The sequence below is a fragment of the Plectropomus leopardus genome, chromosome 3, assembly GCF_008729295.1.
Source record: "Plectropomus leopardus isolate mb chromosome 3, YSFRI_Pleo_2.0, whole genome shotgun sequence".
NCBI classification, from domain to species: domain Eukaryota; kingdom Metazoa; phylum Chordata; class Actinopteri; order Perciformes; family Serranidae; genus Plectropomus; species Plectropomus leopardus.
The window spans coordinates 16,391,745-16,413,033 of record NC_056465.1 but is presented as its reverse complement, the minus strand read 5'-3'; the positions used below and the strand labels follow the sequence as shown (position 1 = coordinate 16,413,033).

The following is a 21,289-nucleotide window of genomic DNA, read 5'->3' as shown; positions in this document are numbered from 1 at the left end:
TCTGTACATATAATAAGTTTAAAATTAATAATTAGAGGTACATGTAGTCCAAACATTAAAATGTTTGCAGTTAAGACCAGGTGGTTTTCTAAGAGCTATAACAGGAAACTGCTAAAACACTCAGTGTTGAACAGGAAACCACCGTTGTCAACTCTTTTCCTGTGAAGTCAGATGACTCGATTACTGAGCATTTGCTTTCACTAGAAAAAGACTTCCATTTAATGCAAATCTTGTCTCATTATAAACAATTGTAAATTCTTTCCTAAATTCTTCCCTTATAAAAGCACTGAATGTATCACACCTCAGCGCTAGGGACAGTTATAGTGAATTTTGTTGATTCACAGTCCTGAGTCTTTTATTGTGGGTGATAGGATAAGGATTTCATGATATTTTTTAGGAATTTTTGTGGCGCCAGAAAAGAAATTTGCAACACTACTGCTGATTAATTGGATGTAATTGTTGTTGCTTGTCCTGATTGGGACTGCCTGATGGATTTTAACAAAGCTTATGTCTCTCCCACTGTCTCCCTCCCAAATAGTATCTACAAACATATTTTGGGGGGACTCGGCACCTGGACATGAAGTGAGTGTGTGGTTTTTGCAGTGATTTTCTTCTCAAATTCTTCATCGAGATTCCAAAGAAGACATTATTCTCAATAAACCGCTTCCTTTGAATTCATGTAGGACAAGACTTAGGTCCACTATGGTAACCCATTAAGGCCATAATATATAATACACCCCACAATATTCAAGTATTGAATGGATGAATAAGACAGTGTGGATTCTGCTTTTCTATATCATCTTTACTTTTTCTTGTAGTAGGGTTAAAATCTAAGTTATGCTGTGAGGGCTGAGTTAGCGGGAAGGTCATAGAGTCAAATTTAAAATAAATCACACAAGTTTATCCTCCTGGGATCACATAAGGTCTTTGCACATTTAGATTATGAGCTATATGAACACAATTCGTGGTTAGGTCCAAAAAACCCTGTACTATCATCCAGGAGCATGCTGTTCGCTTACCGTATGAATGTTTAACCAAACCATGATGTTTTTGTCTAAACGCATCTATGTACATGTGGTGTACAAGAAAATAGAGGTAAATATGAGGTATTTTACCAACTGAAGATTATTTTGGAAAAAAGACTGTATGCATCTAACAATCAGAAACTGTACACTTCCTGAAAAAATGGAACTGTATTTTAAAAAGGCACAATGCATTTAACAAGCAGAAACTGATGCAAGATGATACTTAGCACGTGATATGTAGACGGGACCGGCACTGACGTGGCTATATTTTTCTGGGCAGCGGAAATTTGGTCAGTACATTTTCTGGCCTGCCAAAAACAAAATTAAGAATCATCCTCTGAGGATCATAAATATCTGCTTCTGATTTTTTGAGATACCTTTTCATGGACTGCAGTGTGATCTGATATGATTATGGCACAAGAGTAGTGAAATCAATAATATTGAAACCATAAATATCTGATCAGGTGTTGTTTACATTTCCAGTCTAGTATTGGACGGGCAGAAAAAAAAGTAGCATTAACACTTGTGTAATACAAGTGTTGTATAGCACAAAATATACCTAATGTTTAGATTCTAATGAACTGAAAAGGTGCATTATTTATCTGTTTGTTCGATTCGTAACTGTTTGAGCTCAGTCAGTGGGATGAAAACAGTTTACAGAGTTGACAAAAACACCATAGATCTGCTTGTCTAAATGAGGAAATCCTATTGAACTTCCTGCTAGCCAACGCACACACACACACAGCATTAACTCAGAAGTAGTTTCGTTACTGGTTTACAGGAACATTTGATCGTAAGAGGACTTGACATACAAAAATCAAGGTAATGAGCAAATACCCTCTAATTTTGAACTTCCGCTGTAAGACCTTAAAGTATAGAGCTGTTGTGTTAAGTTACGAAATGTCAGACTTTCATTTTATAGCCTTAAGACCCACACTACTCTGTATTTGTAACATTTCAGCAGCACAAAAGTTGAGATTCAATAATTCAACTTTTGAGTGTTGATGTGTATCTGTGGCATATAATTGACAACAGGTTAAGAAAAGTGAATTATTTACTCAACCCATGTGAATAGTTCAAGTTAAACTAAATTATTCTGAGAATATGTTAACAATTTGTCACTTATACTCTATAGATCCTGAGTAAAATATTTGACTTGTTGAATCTCAACTAATAAGCTGTTGAAACATGAAAAATACTCCAAATATTATCTGTAGGTGGACTATCCAAATATTGCTTTACTGAAAGTGTTTGTGTTTTAGCTTTGTCTGTAGCAATTATACGACATTTGTTTAATGATCATTTTATAAAACAACAGCAATCTGATCTGTTCAGTTTTTTTAAGTAAACAAATTATTTGAAAACCACACCTGGAAATGTGGAACACTATAATGTATTATTACAGAGTATTTCTTTTACAAACTGTGTTCTCGATTCAGTAGAGCACGGTGAGCTGTTTTAACAATACAACGGGATTTCCCACAAAATGTTAATTCTCAGTCATGGTGGAAATTTTCCACGCATGTGATGACACACAAACTTGAGTAAACAGATATATAAAGTTGTGCACTCAAACAGCCTGGCATTTACATTTTGTAATCATTATGATACATTTCAGGCACAGGCACACTCTGGGTTTGAGTCTAAGCTGTGTGAACGGGACGACCAGTTGTTATTTAGGCTTGCCCATAAACTTTCAGGAGGATAACATTATGACTCTGAAACACTTTTCTTCCTCTTAACAACTGCTGATGTTCCCGTGAACAAATCACACAACAAAACCACATCAATATCCATCTGTTAAGAAAACCTTCTGCGGCTAAATAATGATTAAATTAATCACTCAATGACAAGCCCACAGCTGAGTTATACAAAGTTACAGAATGCTAGTTTTACAATAAAACTTTATGTGTTGAAAGAAGTTCAAATTCTTAAGTACATTTGTCAGTATTGGAAAATAACCAAGTAGGTTACATTTACCTCAGTACAGTTTTTAGGTACTTCTACTTTACCCAGATATTTAATTTTTTTGCTGCTTTATACTTCCACTACACTTATTTCAAAGGAAAAATATTGTATTTTTACTACACTATCATTATTATATTAACAATTACTAGTTGCTTTTCAGGTCAAAATTTTGTAAGTAAAACATCAGGTAATAAAATATGCATTTGTATTTCTACTTAAGTCAAAGATCTCAATACGTTTGGAAACATAACAAGAAGATGATACAGATGAGAACATCTGATTTTGCCTTCAGCTTTTCTATTACATGTTTGCTTTTCCAAAACAACTACATAACCAACAAACAAATGACATTTTTAAGAAATAAAGCTAAGGTTTACTGTGTTTGCATTGGAGGCCAGTAAATGAAAACCAGCCAAACAGCTGATTAAATTAAAATAAAATTGTAACATGATTAGAGTACATTTTAAAATATATTGATGATATATATTTACTATTTCATAGCAGACTTCTTACTGAGAAAAACTTCAGATATTTCAGACAGTGTATTAAGTTTTTACTATATTTAATTTAAACACCAGAACAAAGAGGAGAAAATCACATTAAAGCAGGAAACGGCAGTAGAGTGTGACTGGAGTGTTTTCATTTTATGCAACATTATGATTTCAGTTCTTGGGTTATCACTTTCTGTGGCTAGAAATGATGCAACTATAACAAACTACCAGGCAAATATTTCTTTATTTTTACAGACTTTTGAAATTTTTTTTTTTTTTTGAATATTTCACAACAGATTAAGTGACACTGCGCCCAAAACAAAGGGTTATACCATTTTCAATATCAGCCTTCTTCTGGCGTATGTCCATAGACCTTCAGCTCAGTTGAGGCAAGCCAGTCCAGTGTATCCACGTCCAGGTCAATAAGGACACAATCCCCATTCTGTGGCCGGTGTTTGGGGCAGCTGTATATTATATGGTCTAGAGTTTGTAATGGATCTCCACATTCACAGTGGGCACTCACTGCCAGACCCCACCTCTGCATTTCTGCCCCGAAGCATCCTATGCCAGTCCTCAGACGGTTCAGGGTTATCCATTGCTTTTAGGGCAGTTGCTGGCTGGGAACAACGGTGGGGTCTTTGATGTAATGGTGAAGCCTAGATGTTTCTGCTGATGACCACTGGTCCCTCCATCTCGCCTTGACCCAGGAGGCCTTGGAGGTGTCTGTTACTGTTGTGTGGAGCAGTTCTTGGGCATGTGTGGCAAAGGGGCGCTGGGACTTGAGGTGCATGCGCTGTGGTGTTTCTGTGACTATCTTGTGGAGGTGGTAGGATTCGTTTGTCTGTGCCATTCGAACAAGAGGCAGTGTGGCTGCTTCATGTCTAATCTCTGCTGGAGCAACACCGGCAAGGACAGACAAGTGGTTTGTTGGTGTAGCTCTGAGGCATCCGGAGACAGTCCGTTGGGCAGAGTTGAGGGCAGTGTCCAGCTTATTGACATGTGGGCTACAGCACCAGACTGGAGCACAGTGCTCGGCAGCGGAGAACACCAGGGCCTCGGTGGAAATGCACAGGGCCTTCGTGGTGGTTCCCTCAGGGGTTGCCAGCTAGACGGTATATTAGCGCGGCGTGGGCAATTGTCTTTGCCTTGACGCTGTCCAGGTGTTGTTCAAATTTCTTGTGTTGTCAAATATGCGGATAAGTTGGAGCCACATCCTGGGGCCCCGAGCAACTCATGTACTCTTGCTGATGTTGTTCTGCTAAAGTCCTTGTCTAAAATATTAGCCAATAACTTGAAACTGCTGAAATTATGTCATCCTAATCAAAGTATCACTTTCTTTTTACAGATGTTTGAAAATAATTAAAAGTATTTTGATTCTGTCCTTAAGAGTACACATGGATCTCAGTGAGGAGGATTTGGCCCCTCTGGTTATCAGAGAGCGGGAAGGCAGTCAGAGGTCCAGTTCAAGTACTGCTTCCAATCTACAAGTACACCTTTACTTCTTCCCAGCCACAAAGGGTGAAACAACAATACATGTTTCATCTGGCCAAATCTCAGCTGAAAATGTCTGCATCCAAGTGGGCAAAAAATGTGGTAAGATTTCTCTCAAATCATGGACCTGACTGAAGGCCTCTCACCACACTTAGCATTTTATGCTCAAATATTTAGTGTCTGAGTCTAGTGTCTCTTGTATTTGTTCTCTCAAGTGTGCAAAATGCTAATTGCAAGGTAAGTCATAATGGTGTCACCATGTCGACAAATGTGATCTCTTACTCCAGGAGTGTTACCAGTGTACCAAAATCTTTTTGGTTTGGCATCTGCTGATCTCTCGTTCTGGTATCCTCCATCACACATGTTCAACACAGAAGAAAACATACAAGTCCACTTTAGAGTCAGGTAGGTGAAAGATATCTGAAACACCATTCCATATTTTACGTTAGGAAGAACTTTATATTACACTTTTTTATGCAAGTTATGTTATGGAAGATAATTTATGGCATGGCGTATAAGACCATAAATGAAGAGTTTTGTGACCAAAGTATCAAAAGTCAATTTACATTGAAGTTAACATTTTAGTTTGTTGTTTGCTACATTCTGATGAATGATGAACTCATTTTTTTTGGGTGTGCAGGTTTTTCTTCGGAAACTGGTTTGGACAAGGACCGAGACCATCATACCGCTACAGTCTGACCAGAGACAGAATAAGTCCAGTTCTTGACTACAGTGTCATCGATTATGTCTTTGCTCAGGTAAAGTTTGAAAAAATTACAAAACATGTCATTTATTGCTTATTTTATTTTTTTTATTTATTTTGCATGTTATTTATCTACTTTTTATTCAATTTGTATTTTTTGCACAGTATACTGATCTTTTATTATATTATATCTTATTCTATGTGACCTTTACCCTTTACTGCTGCAAAACTTGAATTTTCCCTCTGGGGATCAATAAAGGAGTATCTTATTGGATGTATTAATGTAGTATGATGGATATCAATCAGTATTTCAGATTTTTTGGGGGGATACATACCAGCAATATTCTTTTAGCGTTATGTAATTCTTCGATAAGTTAACATTTATCCACGAGGTGGTTTGATAAATCTTTAGAGAGAAATCCTCCTACGGTGCCATACATGTGCTTCTAATGTGAAATACCCTTCGACTTATGGCTACATAGTTACCCTTCTCTGCCCACATTCTTAGCCTTCGTTCAGACTGCAGGCAAATCCGATATGTTTCTCAAATCGGATCATGAAGATAGACTGTTCGCACTGTCATTTGCCAGAGATCAGATCAGATTTGTTGCGTCCGCACATCAGCGCTCTGTACTGATCAAGCTGCATGGGTTGCTGTGGTAACGACGGAGGCATCAGTGATGCTGGTGATGCGGATTTCCAACACGGAAGTATGAGCAGCGGAAAAATGGAGATATAAAATCTCGCCATCCAAATACTTGCGTTTTCAATCATCCACCACCAAGCGATTGAGGACACTGTTGCAAATGTTTCGAGCTGCACTCATGGCGGGCTCCACAGTGCAGCGAGAGGTTTGGCGACTTTCACAAAGCATTGTTTGGTGGGAGCATGTCGTCCTCGGCACATTTGATGATGGCAGGTGATGTGCCAATTTTCAAATGTGCCGCGGGACGTTTGACAGGCTCTGTGACCATCTGAATGCTGTGGTCATTCATATCCATCTGAATGACCACAGCATCCGGACTGAAGATGCATCTGTAGAAATCCAAATTAATTTGTATACGATCTGGATATGACAAAAATTGGATTTGGGCTGGCAGTCTGAACAAAGCCTAATTGTTTTCTATCCCAAATCTTGCTAAATGTTTATGATAAAGCATAAAAAATGCATATTTTGAGTATGAAAGTGTCCAACAGTGAATTTTGCCCATATACTAAAGACCATGTCTACGCTCATTTCTTTTGGTACATAGCTGCGAAGTGACTTTATTGCAAGTGAGGCAGGAGTGTGTCCACCTTTGAGTGCTCAGGAGGATTGCCTCAGCCTTGCAGTGCTGGACTTGTGGAGAATGGCAAAAGAGCGCAATCAGAGTGTAAGAGAGCTCTGCAAGACTGTCAGGTATTTTAAATTTGGATAATGTTTCAATTTGCCCAAACTGGGCAGAACTTTGTAAAACTACATTTCTTCTCTCAGAAATAGAAACACTTTAACATAAGTTTTGAAATGATTTGTTATATTTAGTTTGCAATAATGACAACAAATTTTATACTCTTAACCTTTCAGCTACAAATCATGCCTTCCTAAGTCACATCGGCATGACATCCAGAGACGAAACCGCCTAGATCGTTACCGAATCCGAAACACGCTCAAGCGATTCTTAAGGAAGCTTGGCAACTGCTCAGTAGACGAGTGCAGCTTAAAGCTCAAGTACCTGATTGAACTGGCAGGCATCGAGCTCTCCCTGGGAAGTGAAACCTTTCAAGTGAATCAGTCTTCCTCCCATTCAAAGTCAGCTTTCTCTCATGTGCGGGTCACTGGGGAAACTGGAATTGAAACTAGTGGGAGCTGTCAACCTGATGGTACCCTGGTAAGAACAAGTTCAATTTCAGATTAGATTGTAGTGTATGTAACTAAGTACATTTACTCAAGTATTGTACTTAAATACAAGTTCAAGGCACTTGCACTTAACTGGAGTGTTTTCATTTTATGCAACATTATATTTCTACTCGACAAAATCTCAGGTGCAAAGACTTTAACACATGTATCTCCAGATGTGCTGATTTTGAATGTTTGTAATACATTTAAGGATGAACTGTTAGCTAACTAACTGCAGCTAAACAAATGATGTAAAAACCCTCTTGAATCAGCAGGAAAACACGTTGTTAGAAAGATTAAAACATGGCTTTGCTAAAATGCATTGCTGTTTTAAGATATGCAAAGTGTAACTCTACATTTTCCAGTGGCCATACTAATCTTCTTTTCTGACTTTTTTTTTTTTTAAATTTTGGAGTGGCAAACCTTCTGTGACTTTAAAGAAATCATTGACATCAGCATAAAGAGGGTATGCCACGAACAGGTTCCCCAAGACTGCAGGATAGTGACAATAACCCGTAAAGATGACATGTGTTTGGTAAGGGACATATTTTACAGTTAACACTTCCAAATCCTTATTTTTTGTTAAATCAAAATGTTATTTATATTTTCCAGATTCTGTTCTTTTGATTTTATGCAAAAAGATCAGGTCTATTTATTCTTTATTTCCACAATAGGAAGCCAGCTTCCAAAGTCTCAAGGAGACACTTTCATTTGTGTCTCTTGTTGATGGCTACTTCAGGCTGACCACAGACTCGAGCCACTACTTCTGTCAAGACATTGCTCCTCCAAGTCTTCTGGAGGGAATCAAAAACCATTGCCATGGCCCAATCACGTGAGTCATTTCGATAAATACTGAACCCAATACCACCATTCACACACAACCATTTTAGATATGTACTTCATATCTTGTTCGATCAGATCAGAGTTTGCGGTCAACAAGTTGAAAAAGTCTGGATTTAAAGGTGGTACATTCCTACTCCGGCAGAGTCCCAACAACTACAACAACTACTTCCTCACGGTTTGTGTTCAGGTAGGGGGTTCTTGTGAAAGAAACATAATTTATGTAGAAAAACGACTGATTTAAATTTGAAATATAAATTTATTATGGGGAGCAATGTAATAATAATGTTTGTCCACGTTTTTATGTGCCTGAGGGACCTGATGACCAAAAAAGATATTTTGATGCCCTTTAACTATTCAGCATGTGACAGACTAAACAGAATTGCAATATTATATGAAATTAAAAAGACAGTGATTGTGATCACTGTTGCTGAAAATCACAGTTCTCATTGCAATCATAAAAGTTTGTCTTTATGCAGTTGATTCAATGGTTTTCTGAACATTGCTTCTATACAGATATAAACTTACAACTTTTGCCATTTTCAATTCTTTCTGAACTCAACTTCAGACTCTCTTGTTCAGTGTTGTTAAGATTCAATGTAATTTTTATATTTCTGCAGACTCCACTTGGACTTGACTATAAGGACTGTCTCATTATCAAGAATGAAGAATACAGTCTTCCTGGTGTCGACAAATCATTTTCCAGTTTAAAAAAACTCACCAGCTATTACCAACATAACAAGCTGCTACTGGCTGAAGTCCCCGTCAAGTTGGGCCGCTGCTGTCCACCCCGACCCAAAGGTGTGTATTCAGCTCACACGCACTGGTATAACTGTCCCCAAACCTGATTAGGTTCTACACTGTGATTATACATATTTACAAATCTACTAGTTTTGAGAGAACTTTAAAGCTGGGGTAGGCAGCAGAGACTTTGGCCAATCACAGGTCATTTCAGAATGAGGGTGTTCATATAGGCTAATGTTTAAACGCATATGCATGAGTACATCCTCTCAGTGAAAGCCTGACTCAATAGTGGAGAATCCTGCAGAAAAAGGTGCTATTCCAGCATTAGCAGCAACTGCCTAAACTGCAAAGCAAACCCATATAAAAGAAATTTTATATAACCCTAACCCTAACCCTAACCCTTTGCCAGAAAACTGCCTACCCCAACTTTAAGTATGTTTAAATCCACACTAGTGTCCCAGATATTTTAATTTTTGTGCATTCTAACATCTTATCCTGGTCATATGCTGTACCCATGTTTTCAGAAAACCAAGTATATGCTAGCTGTCTTAATTTGAAGAAAAAAGCTTGAACTGAGACATTGTGTGTTCATATTTACCACATTTATAGATAAACATGTTTTGTACTGTTTCGACAGAGCTCACAAATCTGATCATCATACGCAACAGCAGCTCTGTAGAAGCTCAAGGGTCCCCAACACCTGAAAGGAACAAATTCAGTCATATCCAGTTCCACATGATCAAATATGAAGACCTGCAGTGGGTGAGTATGTAGACCTGACTTCAACTAACCCTTCCACCAATACGATCACTATTACATACAACAAATGTTGCTACTATGGCTCCTATTATTATTATTGTATGGTTAAACTAATATAAAAGGTACCTCAAGGGTAGAATGTTATTTATGTTTCTCTATGGCTTTTTTCTGTTAGGGTGAAAGTCTCGGACAGGGATCTTTCACTCGAATCTTTAAAGGTCGCAAAGTAGACATTCGTGATGGGGAGAAACATGTGACTGATGTTTTCCTGAAAGAGCTGGATGCTGTTCACAAAAGCTGCTGGGAGGTGGGTTTCTTCAGATTAAAATACAAAGAAATGTTTAATATCTTTGTGGATTATAAGTGTATCTAACGCATTCATTTAAACCTGATACACATTGATTTCTTATCTTTTGTTTCTCTCAGTCATTCTTTGAAGCTGCCAGCGTGATGAGCCAGATTTCACATAAACACCTCCTTCTTGTTTATGGTATCAGTGTTCATGGAGTAAAAAGTAAGTCCAAACTAATCTGTAACCAACTTCCAGACTATCCCTTATTTTGTTACAGTTAAATGATTGTTTTAGGTTTGATTGCTGTATGTTTAAGACGTGTTAAAATTCTGTGAATAATCTGTCAGTGTGGGTACAAGGAGAGACTGAAATCAGTATTAGGTAACTTCTGGCTCAGAGAGGAAGCATTTACAGGCTTTGTTTCTGTAAAATTCCTTACATTGAGAACAAAACAAACTAATTGTGAATCTGTGAATGAATTATTGAAAATATTAAATCATTCTATTCATATTGGGTCAAATCTTCACATGGACTCCTCATATGACCCCGACTCAGTCCCTTGTCTGTGGGTGAGCATGAGAGGCTTTGAAGCACAGCTGTAGAGACAAACCCTGCTGTGTGCTTACAGACATCATGGTGCAGGAGTTTGTTGAGTACGGGGCCCTTGACCTTTACTTGAAGAGAGGGAGATCTGTGTCAGTGAGCTGGAAACTTGACGTAGCCAAACAGCTCGCGTCTGCCCTCAACTTTCTGGTAAGATAAGCTCTCTGATGTAAAACATAAGATCTTATGAAAGAAGTTACAAAAACACACAGCAGCATTGGTTAGTTAAAAGTCAAGCAATGCGGCACACTACAATAAGTCACTATTAACCCGTAACGGTTTTGCAGGAAGAAAAGAACATTGTTCATGGAAATATCTGTGCCAAAAATCTGCTGTTGGCCAGAGAGGGTGACCCGTCGCAGGGCAGCTCTCCATTCATCAAGCTGAGTGACCCTGGCATCAGCGTGGCCATGCTGGGCATAGATGGTAAATCAAGGAGCATACCCCCTAACCATGAGGCATCTGACTTAACGGAGAATTAAATAACACCATGACGTCCATTTATACTATGTAAACTGTGTTAAACAGTCAGGAGAAAATAAAGTTTTTAAAATGATTTAATGTAAGACAACATAAAACTACAAATGTCAGTCAAGTGGTGTAACCAATTTCAAATATGATACCTAGTCCTTTTGCATTATTCATATGTGTGTGTAAAAATGCATTTCTGTGTGTGTTTGCTTAGTGATCCTGGACAGGATCCCCTGGGTGGCCCCTGAGGTGCTGCAGGCACCAGACAACCTGTCTCTGGAGTGTGATAAGTGGAGCTTCGGTGCCACCGTGTGGGAAATTTTCAACGGTGGGAACGCTCCGCTGCGAGGCTGGGACTTAGGCGATGTACAACAACTTTTTAATTTAAACAAACTTTTAAAGTACCTGTTAGAGTGACAGGTTGTCAAAGTACGGTCAATTAAACAAGCTGCTTGTGAGTCCAAGTAACTTTGAGCTCTACTATAGTTAAGGAAAGGGAAAATAGACTGACGGTGTTAAGTGCTTATGGCATCAAACCTGAAGGAACAGCATAATTGCAAACTTGCAGTTTACTATCTAAGCTTTTTAATAATATAAACTACTGCTGTGTTTTCTGTAGAAGCAGAAGTTTTATAAGACCTTCCAGCAGCTGCCTCCCTCACAGTGGACAGAGCTAGCCGATCTGATCAGTCAATGTATGGACTACCAGGCACCCTTCAGACCTTCCTGTCGCAGTATCATACGTCAGCTCAACAGTCTGATCACTTCAGGTAATCATGTGGATCAATATTCAGCTGATAATGAATAGGGCCAGTCTTAAAGGTTCAGTGTGTAGGGGCATCTATTAGGGCTCATAAGGGCTCATTTATGCTTAATGTTGAAGACGTATACGGATATTAAGCTATTTTATTAGTTTAGAATCACTTGAAAATAAGAACCGTTGCATTTTGGTTACCTTAGACTGAGCCCCTTCTATCTACATAGAGAGTAGCTTCTCTTTTACAGAATCTGGATAAATCAAGTATTGGCTCTAGATCGGGCTTTTCTTTTTTTTTAAATTTAAATTAGGCATTAGCACAAATTCACTGTAATTAGTGTTGGTTTTTTTTGTTGTTTTTTTGCTTTTCCTTTGGTCCTCTCAACATAGGTAGTGTTTTGGAATTGACAAATTCCGTTAGAAAATATTATAAAAATATGAATTGTGTTCTATGGCAGACTATGTGATACTTCATGGCGCTGAGCCTGTCACGCAGAGCCCTGTGTGGAAAGCACTCAGCCCTGCTCATCATGACCAGACACTGTTTGAGGAGAGACACCTTCGCTACATCTCCCCTCTGGGAAAAGTACGTTTGCAGCTGAAGAACAACCAGAGTCCCACAGTTTTTGAGAATCTTTGCAAACAAAACCTTCTTTTTACCTTCAAAATGTCACTTAATCCTCTCCTGCAGTAGCACATGTATGGTGAGGTATTCAACTTCTGAATGTGACAACATTTCTAGGGAAACTTTGGAAGCGTGGAACTTTGCCGTTATGACCCGCTGGGCGATAACACAGGTGAGCAGGTTGCTGTGAAGAAGCTTCAGCCCAATAAGCAGTCGACCCTTGAGGACTTCAAGAAAGAGGTCAGGATGCTCAGCGTTCTTCACTGCGACTACATCGTCAAATACAGAGGAGTCTGCTACAGCGCGGGTAATAACAATGCTCAATGCAAAAATAGCACACAATAAAATAATTAACTTCAGTAAACTCACATTTTATAGTATATGGTAGACGCATTAGTCATAATTTTATCATCATTTTTCTGGGCTGGATGGTTTTATTGTTTAATTTTTGGCTTCACAGGTCGCCGCACTATGAGTTTGGTGATGGAGTACCTGCCCCACGGCAGCCTTATTGGTTATTTGGAGAGTAACCAAATTAATGTCAACACCAGGCGGCTGCTGCTTTTTGCTTCTCAGATCTGTAAAGTAAGACTCAGATATACGTATGAGCTCAATTTCTGACACAATTTTACAGCTTTTACATCGTTGCTATTGAGTATTGTGAGTATTACTCTACTCTACTGCCAGAAATGGATGTTGTCCTGAATTCAGATTGTGACAGAAATTCCTGCAAAACTTGAACTCTACAGGACTCATAAAAGTGTATTTGGGAGAAATACAGCAGCAATTTAGAAATTTAGTCAAAGTCATAGAGTACAATGTACAATAAAGGCAGCTGTCTGAAGCCTACATCTTTTCTTGTGGCTCCATAAATCAGCTTCATTTTCACTACCTGTAAGATAGTAACAAAGAATGGCTGCACAGCATTAAAAAAAAGGAAAAGGAATAGGTTATTTAATTTTCTTCTGTTTTACTGTTTTAATTTTCCAGGGGATGCAGTACCTGCAGAGCCTGCGTTACGTGCACAGAGACCTCGCGGCCAGAAATATCCTTGTGGCTAGTGAGTCGCTGGTGAAAATTGCTGACTTTGGGCTGACCAAGATTATTCCGACTGACAAGGAGTACTACCGAGTCACCCAGCCTGGAGAGAGCCCCATTTTCTGGTAGCTTTCCTCCTGTTTCGCCAATAATCCAAAGAGTTAAAGCCGAAATGTTTAACTGTCTGAAGTTTGTAGACCCTGACCATACACTGCTCGTCTAATGCAGGTATGCTCCAGAGTCCATCAATGAGTCCAAATTCTCCCACAAGTCAGATGTCTGGAGTTTTGGAGTCGTTCTTCATGAGCTTTTCTCCTACTGCGACACAAACTCCAACCCAAAACGAGTAAGAAACTTTACCATCCATGCATGTATTAATGCATGGACAATTTCTTAAAATATTTCTAAATCATCAAGAATTGCTTTATCAAACTGCCACACCATTTTTTTATTAAATGTTGCCTTAATGTCACTGTTCTAGCTGTGTATGCAGGAGATTGGGCACAATGTGCAGAGTCCCTCCATTGCAATGTATCTGGTAAATATTCTAAAGAATGACTGGAGGTTGCCAGCTCCTCCAAACTGTCCACCAAAGGTATGTTCACTCTAGATTCAATATTTTAAACACAGTAGCCTCTTTGGAGACTCTAGTCTTGATTATAATTAATTTGAAAGTATTTTATTTGCAAGTTTTCCACATTTTGGACTCTGTCTTACATTAGGGACACTACAAGAGTCTCTCAAAATTAAGACTCCACATGACACTTCAAAAACAGTCTTTTGTCCTTCTTTTACAATGATTTTATCTAGTCTTTTTATTCCACCTTTTACTGTTACCTACTACCTTCTAAGTTGTGGTCATGATACATATTTAAAACTAGGGATGCACAATAATATCGGCATGTCATCGGTATTGGTCGATATTGGCTTTGAAATTAAATATCAAAATCAGCCAACATGTTGATTTCTGCTAAAATTACAAACCAATATGTTTTCTATTATTGACAAAGTGAACACATACAAAACACAACCCTAAGTTGAAGTGTTTTTCTTATTTTGCAGAATGAATGAATGTTAAGTTGAAGTGTTTTACTTATTTTGCAGAATGAATGAATGTTAAGTTGAAGTGTTTTTCTTATTTTGCTCGATGAATGAATGTATGTAATGTATTACATGCACTGAAAAGCACTGTATTTTATGTCTCCATCTGCTGGTGGGCCACCATAATAAGAGTATGCCTAATGCTATGTTAATTCCAGCACAGAAGAGACTTGATGATCACCAAAATTAGGTGGGGAAATAAGTGGATATATCGATATCGGTATTGGTTATCAATCAAATGAGTTGTATATCACCATATTGGATATCTGTAAAAAGTCCAATATCATGCATCCCTATCTTAAACATCTTATTTTGACCTTCAACTGCCAAATTATTTGCTGCAACTGTCTTGCTATACTAAGAAAATATCAGTAAGACAACAGGTCTTTGCACTGTCAGTTATAATATTTGTTTCATTGTAACACCAGGTGTACAGTTTAATGAAGCAGTGCTGGGCGTACGACTCCGAGGAGCGGCTGAGTTTCTCTGACCTGGGAATCCAAATTGAAACTATCATGCAGGATGAGTGAGAGAACATCAAAGGCTGATGATAATGTAGAAAAACACATTCAAATGTGAGCAGAGGGAGGATCATGAACTATAAATACAAGATGACCTTGACCTAACTTCAGTTTTATGTGACATGTGGTGCATATGATATAAACAGTTGTTGTTCACAACAATACAGCTCCCCCTGATCACACTTCTGAGTCTTTACACAGCACGGGTATTTCTTTCATGCAATTTAATCAATGTATTATTACTATTTTTTACTTGTTTTTGTCATGGGTACTTTCACACAGAATACAAATATAAAAGAAAGCTATCAATCAGGCAGTACAGAATGGATGTTTTGATGGCAAAGGCGCAGATGTTGCAAAAAAATTATATTGCGATTTTTTTTTACAGATCTTGCAATTGTGATGAGTCATGATTTTGTTGGTCATAACACGGTTAAGTAGAAACAGTGTAAAAACTGTACTATGTACATGTACAAGGTGCACATTTTTTTCAGAATCAAGAATTGTGACAGATAAAGGATATTTTACTACAAAGCCTTCCTTATGCAGGCCCGTTGACGGGTCGAAGACCCTGGCTCAAGGCCTTGTGAGGCCATGCAAAGGTGATGGTAATGGTTGACCCTTAAATGTAGCAACAATTTATTTGCAGACTGAAATCTCTGACAATAACAGTTATATGTATTTACATGATAAATTTGTTATCACTGAAACACACTATTACAATTCATCGGCATGAATCTAATTCATCTGTATAGGCCAACATGCATGACTTCTATGGGTCAAAGGGTGATGTATTACAGAAATTTAAAAAAGTGTCTTGTCTAAAAATGCATTAAGAAAAAAAATCTTTGCGTTTATATTGTGTAGTTTTGAAGTGAAGATAAGGAAGACTGTATTTTGTACTCTTATTGACATCATTATTTACATATGTTAAATAAAACCATCTGTTGGCAGCAGCCTTTGTAAATTCTTACTGACAACACTGAGTTCCTCGTAATCCCTAAAGCACTGATGCATCTAAAACACACGGCTGAAGAAAATGAATGAATTATTCATTTGAATTCATACAACATAAATCTACAATTCCCACAACATTTGGTGCAGACGTTTATGAACTGTGACAACTTGGCTTTCTATTTCACCCTGTTATTAAGTCAACATTTCAGTGTTTCCAATACTTTACAGTCCAATCCAAATTGATCAATAAAGCACAATAAAAACAACAGCAGATGAACAGAGATTTATACAATCAAAAAATAGCTCAAACTCTATAATGACACAATAAACACTGTGCTTTGGTTTATGAGTAAATATCTACCAAACTGATGACAGTCCATAAACGCTAATGATAACTAGATATGATAACTATGATAACTATAACACTAAGAGGGTGAACACAGTAAGTAAAACATTCATGATTAATATCAGCATGTTAGTATTGCAAGATACAGTAAATCATTAACGATTGGTTCCTTAGACGTCTGAAAATCAATTTATTGACTACTTTCTTGAATAATTTGAAATAATTCACTCTCAATCAGGTGCTGGTATATAACTATCAAATTATGTCGTAGCAATTAGTATTTATGCATGAAAACCATACAAAATTAAGATCAATGTACAGTTTAAACTGTTTCTGTGAAAACATACCATTTATGCTTTCTTATTTATGTAAGCTTCATATCCTATCATTATATTTCATAGAGTAACAACATGCAACAAAAGAATAATAGGCCTACAAGATAGTTATACTAATACTGATCAGGCCTGACCCTGCCTAGCCTTGTAATGTAACATTTCAGATGAGACCTAATTTGACTTTTTTTTTTTTAAAGAAATTAGAAAGGACATATACAGTATGACCTCAATTGACTCGTCATTTAGTCCTGCAGTTAAACTGTGTGTCCACAGGAGGGCTCTCAAATTCCCCAAGTACCCCTGGGAACTACAATAACACAGTCTATGTCTTTAGAAAATCACGAGAAATGTCAAAGCAAATTTTGTTTATTTTGAAAGCCATGCAAACTCATTAAACTAAATGACAAACCTCTTCACCCTGTTCGGTAAATTTCATATTCACAAATCAAAATTTGCAAAGTCATCCCCATCTTTAAAAGTTGTTTTGATTGATTTTTTTTTTTTTACTTTAATCAAGTCTAGTCTACATGTAAATGACTATATCACCCCCAAATGTTTTAATCTGCTATTTGGTAATTCGTGCTCTATATGATTTTAAAGTGCTGTCTCTTTGTTTTGTTGTTGGTGGTGGTGGTTTTGTTTTTTTGCTTTTTGTTTGCTTGCTTGTTTGTTTTTCTTTATTGTTCAATTTCAGTCACTTCTTTGTTTTTGTTTTTTTTGACAATTTGTGCTCTTTAGCATGTCTGATTCTGTATTATTCAATCCTTTTTTAATAAAGCTGAATTATAAAAAAAAAATCACAGCCACCCATCTTAAAGGAGTAACAAGATTTGCTGCATATTACAATGTCAGAGAATGCAATATATTATGAGATAGTACATGAATACATACTCGTCTGCCAAATCCGCTATCCTACCATTATGATTACAAGTAGCATGGATGCTTTGAATATGTGGTTAACTGAGAGCAGTTTGTCAGAGTCTGTTTCAACATGTATGTGCATTTCATGCTGTTTGGGGTGCTTCTCGGGGAAAAAAAAGTCACAGCAAGTCTCTTATGTTCTCTGGCTCATTGTTGACCTGTTGTCATGCGCGCGGGAACATGTTTTCTCTGAGGGGTGCTGCCATGACTATGGATGTGCACGCGCTCAGGGGTTGTAGAAATAAGCTCGACACTAAAAACAAAACCGGGTGCTTTTTAGCGAGACATCGGTGGTATTTTTCCAGCCGTGATTGTGATACCAAAAGAGTAGTATATTTTAAGTCAAAACAAGATCTTAACTGATAATAACTGAGTGTTTTTGTGCCTAAACATAAACACATGTAACCTAAATATCATATCCGCTACATAACAACCTGCAAATAGCTACAGTTTGTCGCAACAATTCAAACATTTGTTCTGGTGTTTGGGTAGGCTACTTACATGAGTGGGTCCATTAGTCCAACAAAATGCGCATTCTCGAGAGCAGACACAATTTCTATCTGGATTGCATGTGCAGAAATGTTTATTATTTCCTTCTGAATTGTGTCTGTCCCCTGGACTGATAACCTGTCCCGTCATCATTAGCTGCAGTAAAACTCCCTCCAAGATATTTTATTCATCAGCTCCAAAACTGTCCTGGCAACTTTCTGGTCTTTCTTGTTAAATTCAGCCTGTCCGCGCTATTGACTGACTCCAGCAAACGCAAGCGTCTCCCCATGTTTAGCTGAGCATTGAGCCCTGACCCTTGACCCTTGACCTGACGTGATGACGTTTTCATGCCGATTACAGCGCCAGATTGCAGAAATTAAACAAATTCGCACACATTAGAAATATTATTTAATATATTATCTGAGAGGCGCTCTATTATATGTTTTTCAGCATTTGATCAAATGTTTAGATATCCTAGGAGTTATGGTAAAATATCCAATTATTTTGATACACTGTTGTTCCACTTCTACTTGTTAATGGGAAAAAACATAGCCTACACGGAAAAGAAAACAAAAAAAAAAAAACAAATTAAAGGAGTAAAAAAATAACTTTTTTTAATGGCCTAATATAAATCCCAGTGTGTGTGTCTTCTATGGAACTCTTCAAACAAATAATTCATTTTATTTTAATTCTTAAGACCTCTAATTGTTGTGCCATATTGTTGTAGTGCCTTACGGAAAAGTTTAAAATATGTTATGTATATATATATATATATTATATACTTCCACACAAGATATTTTGGTATACATACAGTAAAACATAAAATAACATAGTTAAAAAAAATGAAAGACAGTAAAATAATATTCAATGTCAGGTCTAAAACCCTAAGCGTTCACCTTTCCTCGCCCATTCTTGTTGCTGTCAAACAGGAATTTCATACAGGCTAGCAGTATTGCCAAAGAGGCCCTGTGTTCCTAACCTGTGCTGCCCACTCATTTTGAGGTTATTTGCAAAAACTGACTTATTGGTGTTGGAATGTATAAAGCTGTGCAGGGCTATTGCCTATAAATACATATACACAGTAGATGTGCCCTGAAAAAGATCATGACATGGACACCAACATTCAGTTTTAAATATTAAATACATGCTTGATATTTGCAGTACACCATTTAATCTTAGAGTCATCAATAATAAAGTTACACAGTACATAATTTCAGCGGCATGAAAATAAAATAGATTTAGACATTTCTGTACATAATAATATTCAATATTTTTGTCAACTTACAAAGTCCTGAAAGCATTAAGTAATTTTACATGAGAATTGTTACTAGAGAGAGCCCTTGTAAAGGTCATTACTGACAGCTGTTTTCTAAATATAAATATAAAGAGTATTTGACAGTACATAAATGCTTTAAGTCCTCCAAAACATCTTTTTGCTATTCTAATAGTGGTTTCTAGTTAACAAGCACTGATATAAGGCACAAAAACATACATTAATCTATTACTGAACACAAATATACTGAAAAAAAGCTTGAAATGAAAAAAAAACTGTAAACTTACTAACTTAAGCATGAGATTAAGTCATATTACATTTTAGAATTAAGAAACCCTGAGGAATCATTTTTTGAATGATATTTTTGTAAGACTGTGGACACCACAGTATGTCTCCTCGCCCTGTAGCATCGTTTTGATACCTGTGTTCAGGTGTAAAAGAAGTTAGCCTAAATATAGCTTCATCATTGATACTTTCATATAAATATAAAATAATAATTTAAAACAGGAAATATCTGATTAAACAATAAGATCACACAACAAACAAATATTTGGTGCCAAGCAACTAAAATAATACAAAAACCTCAACAAAGAGGTGCAAAGGGAGGCTGCTCTGGCTTGTATGCATGACGCACACGGGGCTCAGGTGTGTTACATGTTGCTGATTAACCTCTGACAGGTCTGCAGCCCTGGAGACAGAAAACAGAGCAACAGCAGGGCGAAGCAAGCACCAGAGCTGTCACATTTGTAAGATAGTTAGCTTGATATGCTGTCAGTCGCTTTGGTTCAGATTTTTTCTGTAATAGCTAGCTCATTGTCAAGGCCTTGTTAAATCTGATGTACATTTGTGCATAGTTCAGCTTCATCATTAATCAGTTTTTTCTACTGAATGTGAAAATGAGCCTGGGTGAGTAAATGTATATTCACTTACCCAGCAGTTACAATAAGCTTCAAATCTCTTTTGGTCATTTGTTTTGTCTTGCATTGCAAATTTGTATTTGCAAATGAAAATGTACTGTACAGTTGAATCTCACACTCTCATCAACCATATTTCCAGCAGTAAGCAGCTGACTGTGTGTGTTATCTCCACAGCAACAAACAATATACAAACTGATAAAGAAAGGGTGACATTTTGTTAGCTAAAAAGGTCCATGTTATTTTTTTTCAGACTGTTCTCATGCACTGTTTGTACGTTTCCTAGCAAAAAGTAATGCACCACATTTTGTACATATGCGACGTGATAATGAGCTAGTTATTCCTGCATAACCCACATATTTTGGAAGGCTGCGATCACGTGACCAATATGCTGACAGGAGTAAAGAAGAAAGAAGAAAGTGGTCCTGAGCAGTCCAGTTATGAGGCGGACTGGGGCGGTGGATTACTCATAAAACACAGGACTTTTCCCAGGAGACCAGTGTTCCAAACCGTGCCAATTTTAAGTAATCTCTGAGTCATTTAGTATAACCAAAAATGACTCAAACTTGATGACTCAAACATAATGAACATAACACAGGAAACCTTTGAGAACTCACTGCCTTTTCCTACACCTAATCTACTTAGTAAAGTACTCCACTTAACATTACTATGTAACTTTACATTAAAAACATGCGGGGCAATAATTCGTAGGATATACGAACCGTTGTGTGTGCATCTTTGTAGGATAT

The 21,289-nt window shown here is 37.4% G+C and overlaps 1 protein-coding gene across 2 annotated transcripts; it reads left to right on the top strand.

The window, feature by feature from the left end:
- Positions 1-1,777: 1,777 nt before the first annotated feature.
- On the top strand, positions 1,778-16,261 carry jak3 (Janus kinase 3 (a protein tyrosine kinase, leukocyte)). Of its 2 annotated transcripts, none has more exons than XM_042515626.1 (24): positions 1,778-1,847; positions 4,872-5,077; positions 5,263-5,380; positions 5,616-5,733; positions 6,932-7,077; positions 7,243-7,546; positions 7,970-8,089; positions 8,229-8,386; positions 8,473-8,584; positions 9,015-9,195; positions 9,776-9,900; positions 10,073-10,204; positions 10,324-10,411; positions 10,818-10,942; positions 11,080-11,218; positions 11,478-11,629; positions 11,883-12,033; positions 12,479-12,606; positions 12,763-12,952; positions 13,106-13,230; positions 13,636-13,808; positions 13,912-14,029; positions 14,165-14,278; positions 15,213-16,261. In XM_042515626.1, the coding sequence occupies exons 2-24, from the start codon at positions 4,879-4,881 to the stop codon at positions 15,312-15,314; spliced, it is 3,318 nt and encodes a 1,105-aa protein (XP_042371560.1). In that variant the 5' UTR covers positions 1,778-1,847; positions 4,872-4,878; the 3' UTR covers positions 15,315-16,261. The 2 variants fall into 2 exon arrangements, with proteins under 2 accessions (XP_042371560.1, XP_042371552.1); XM_042515618.1 differs by having other exon boundaries at positions 7,967-8,089.
- Positions 16,262-21,289: the final 5,028 nt, after the last annotated feature.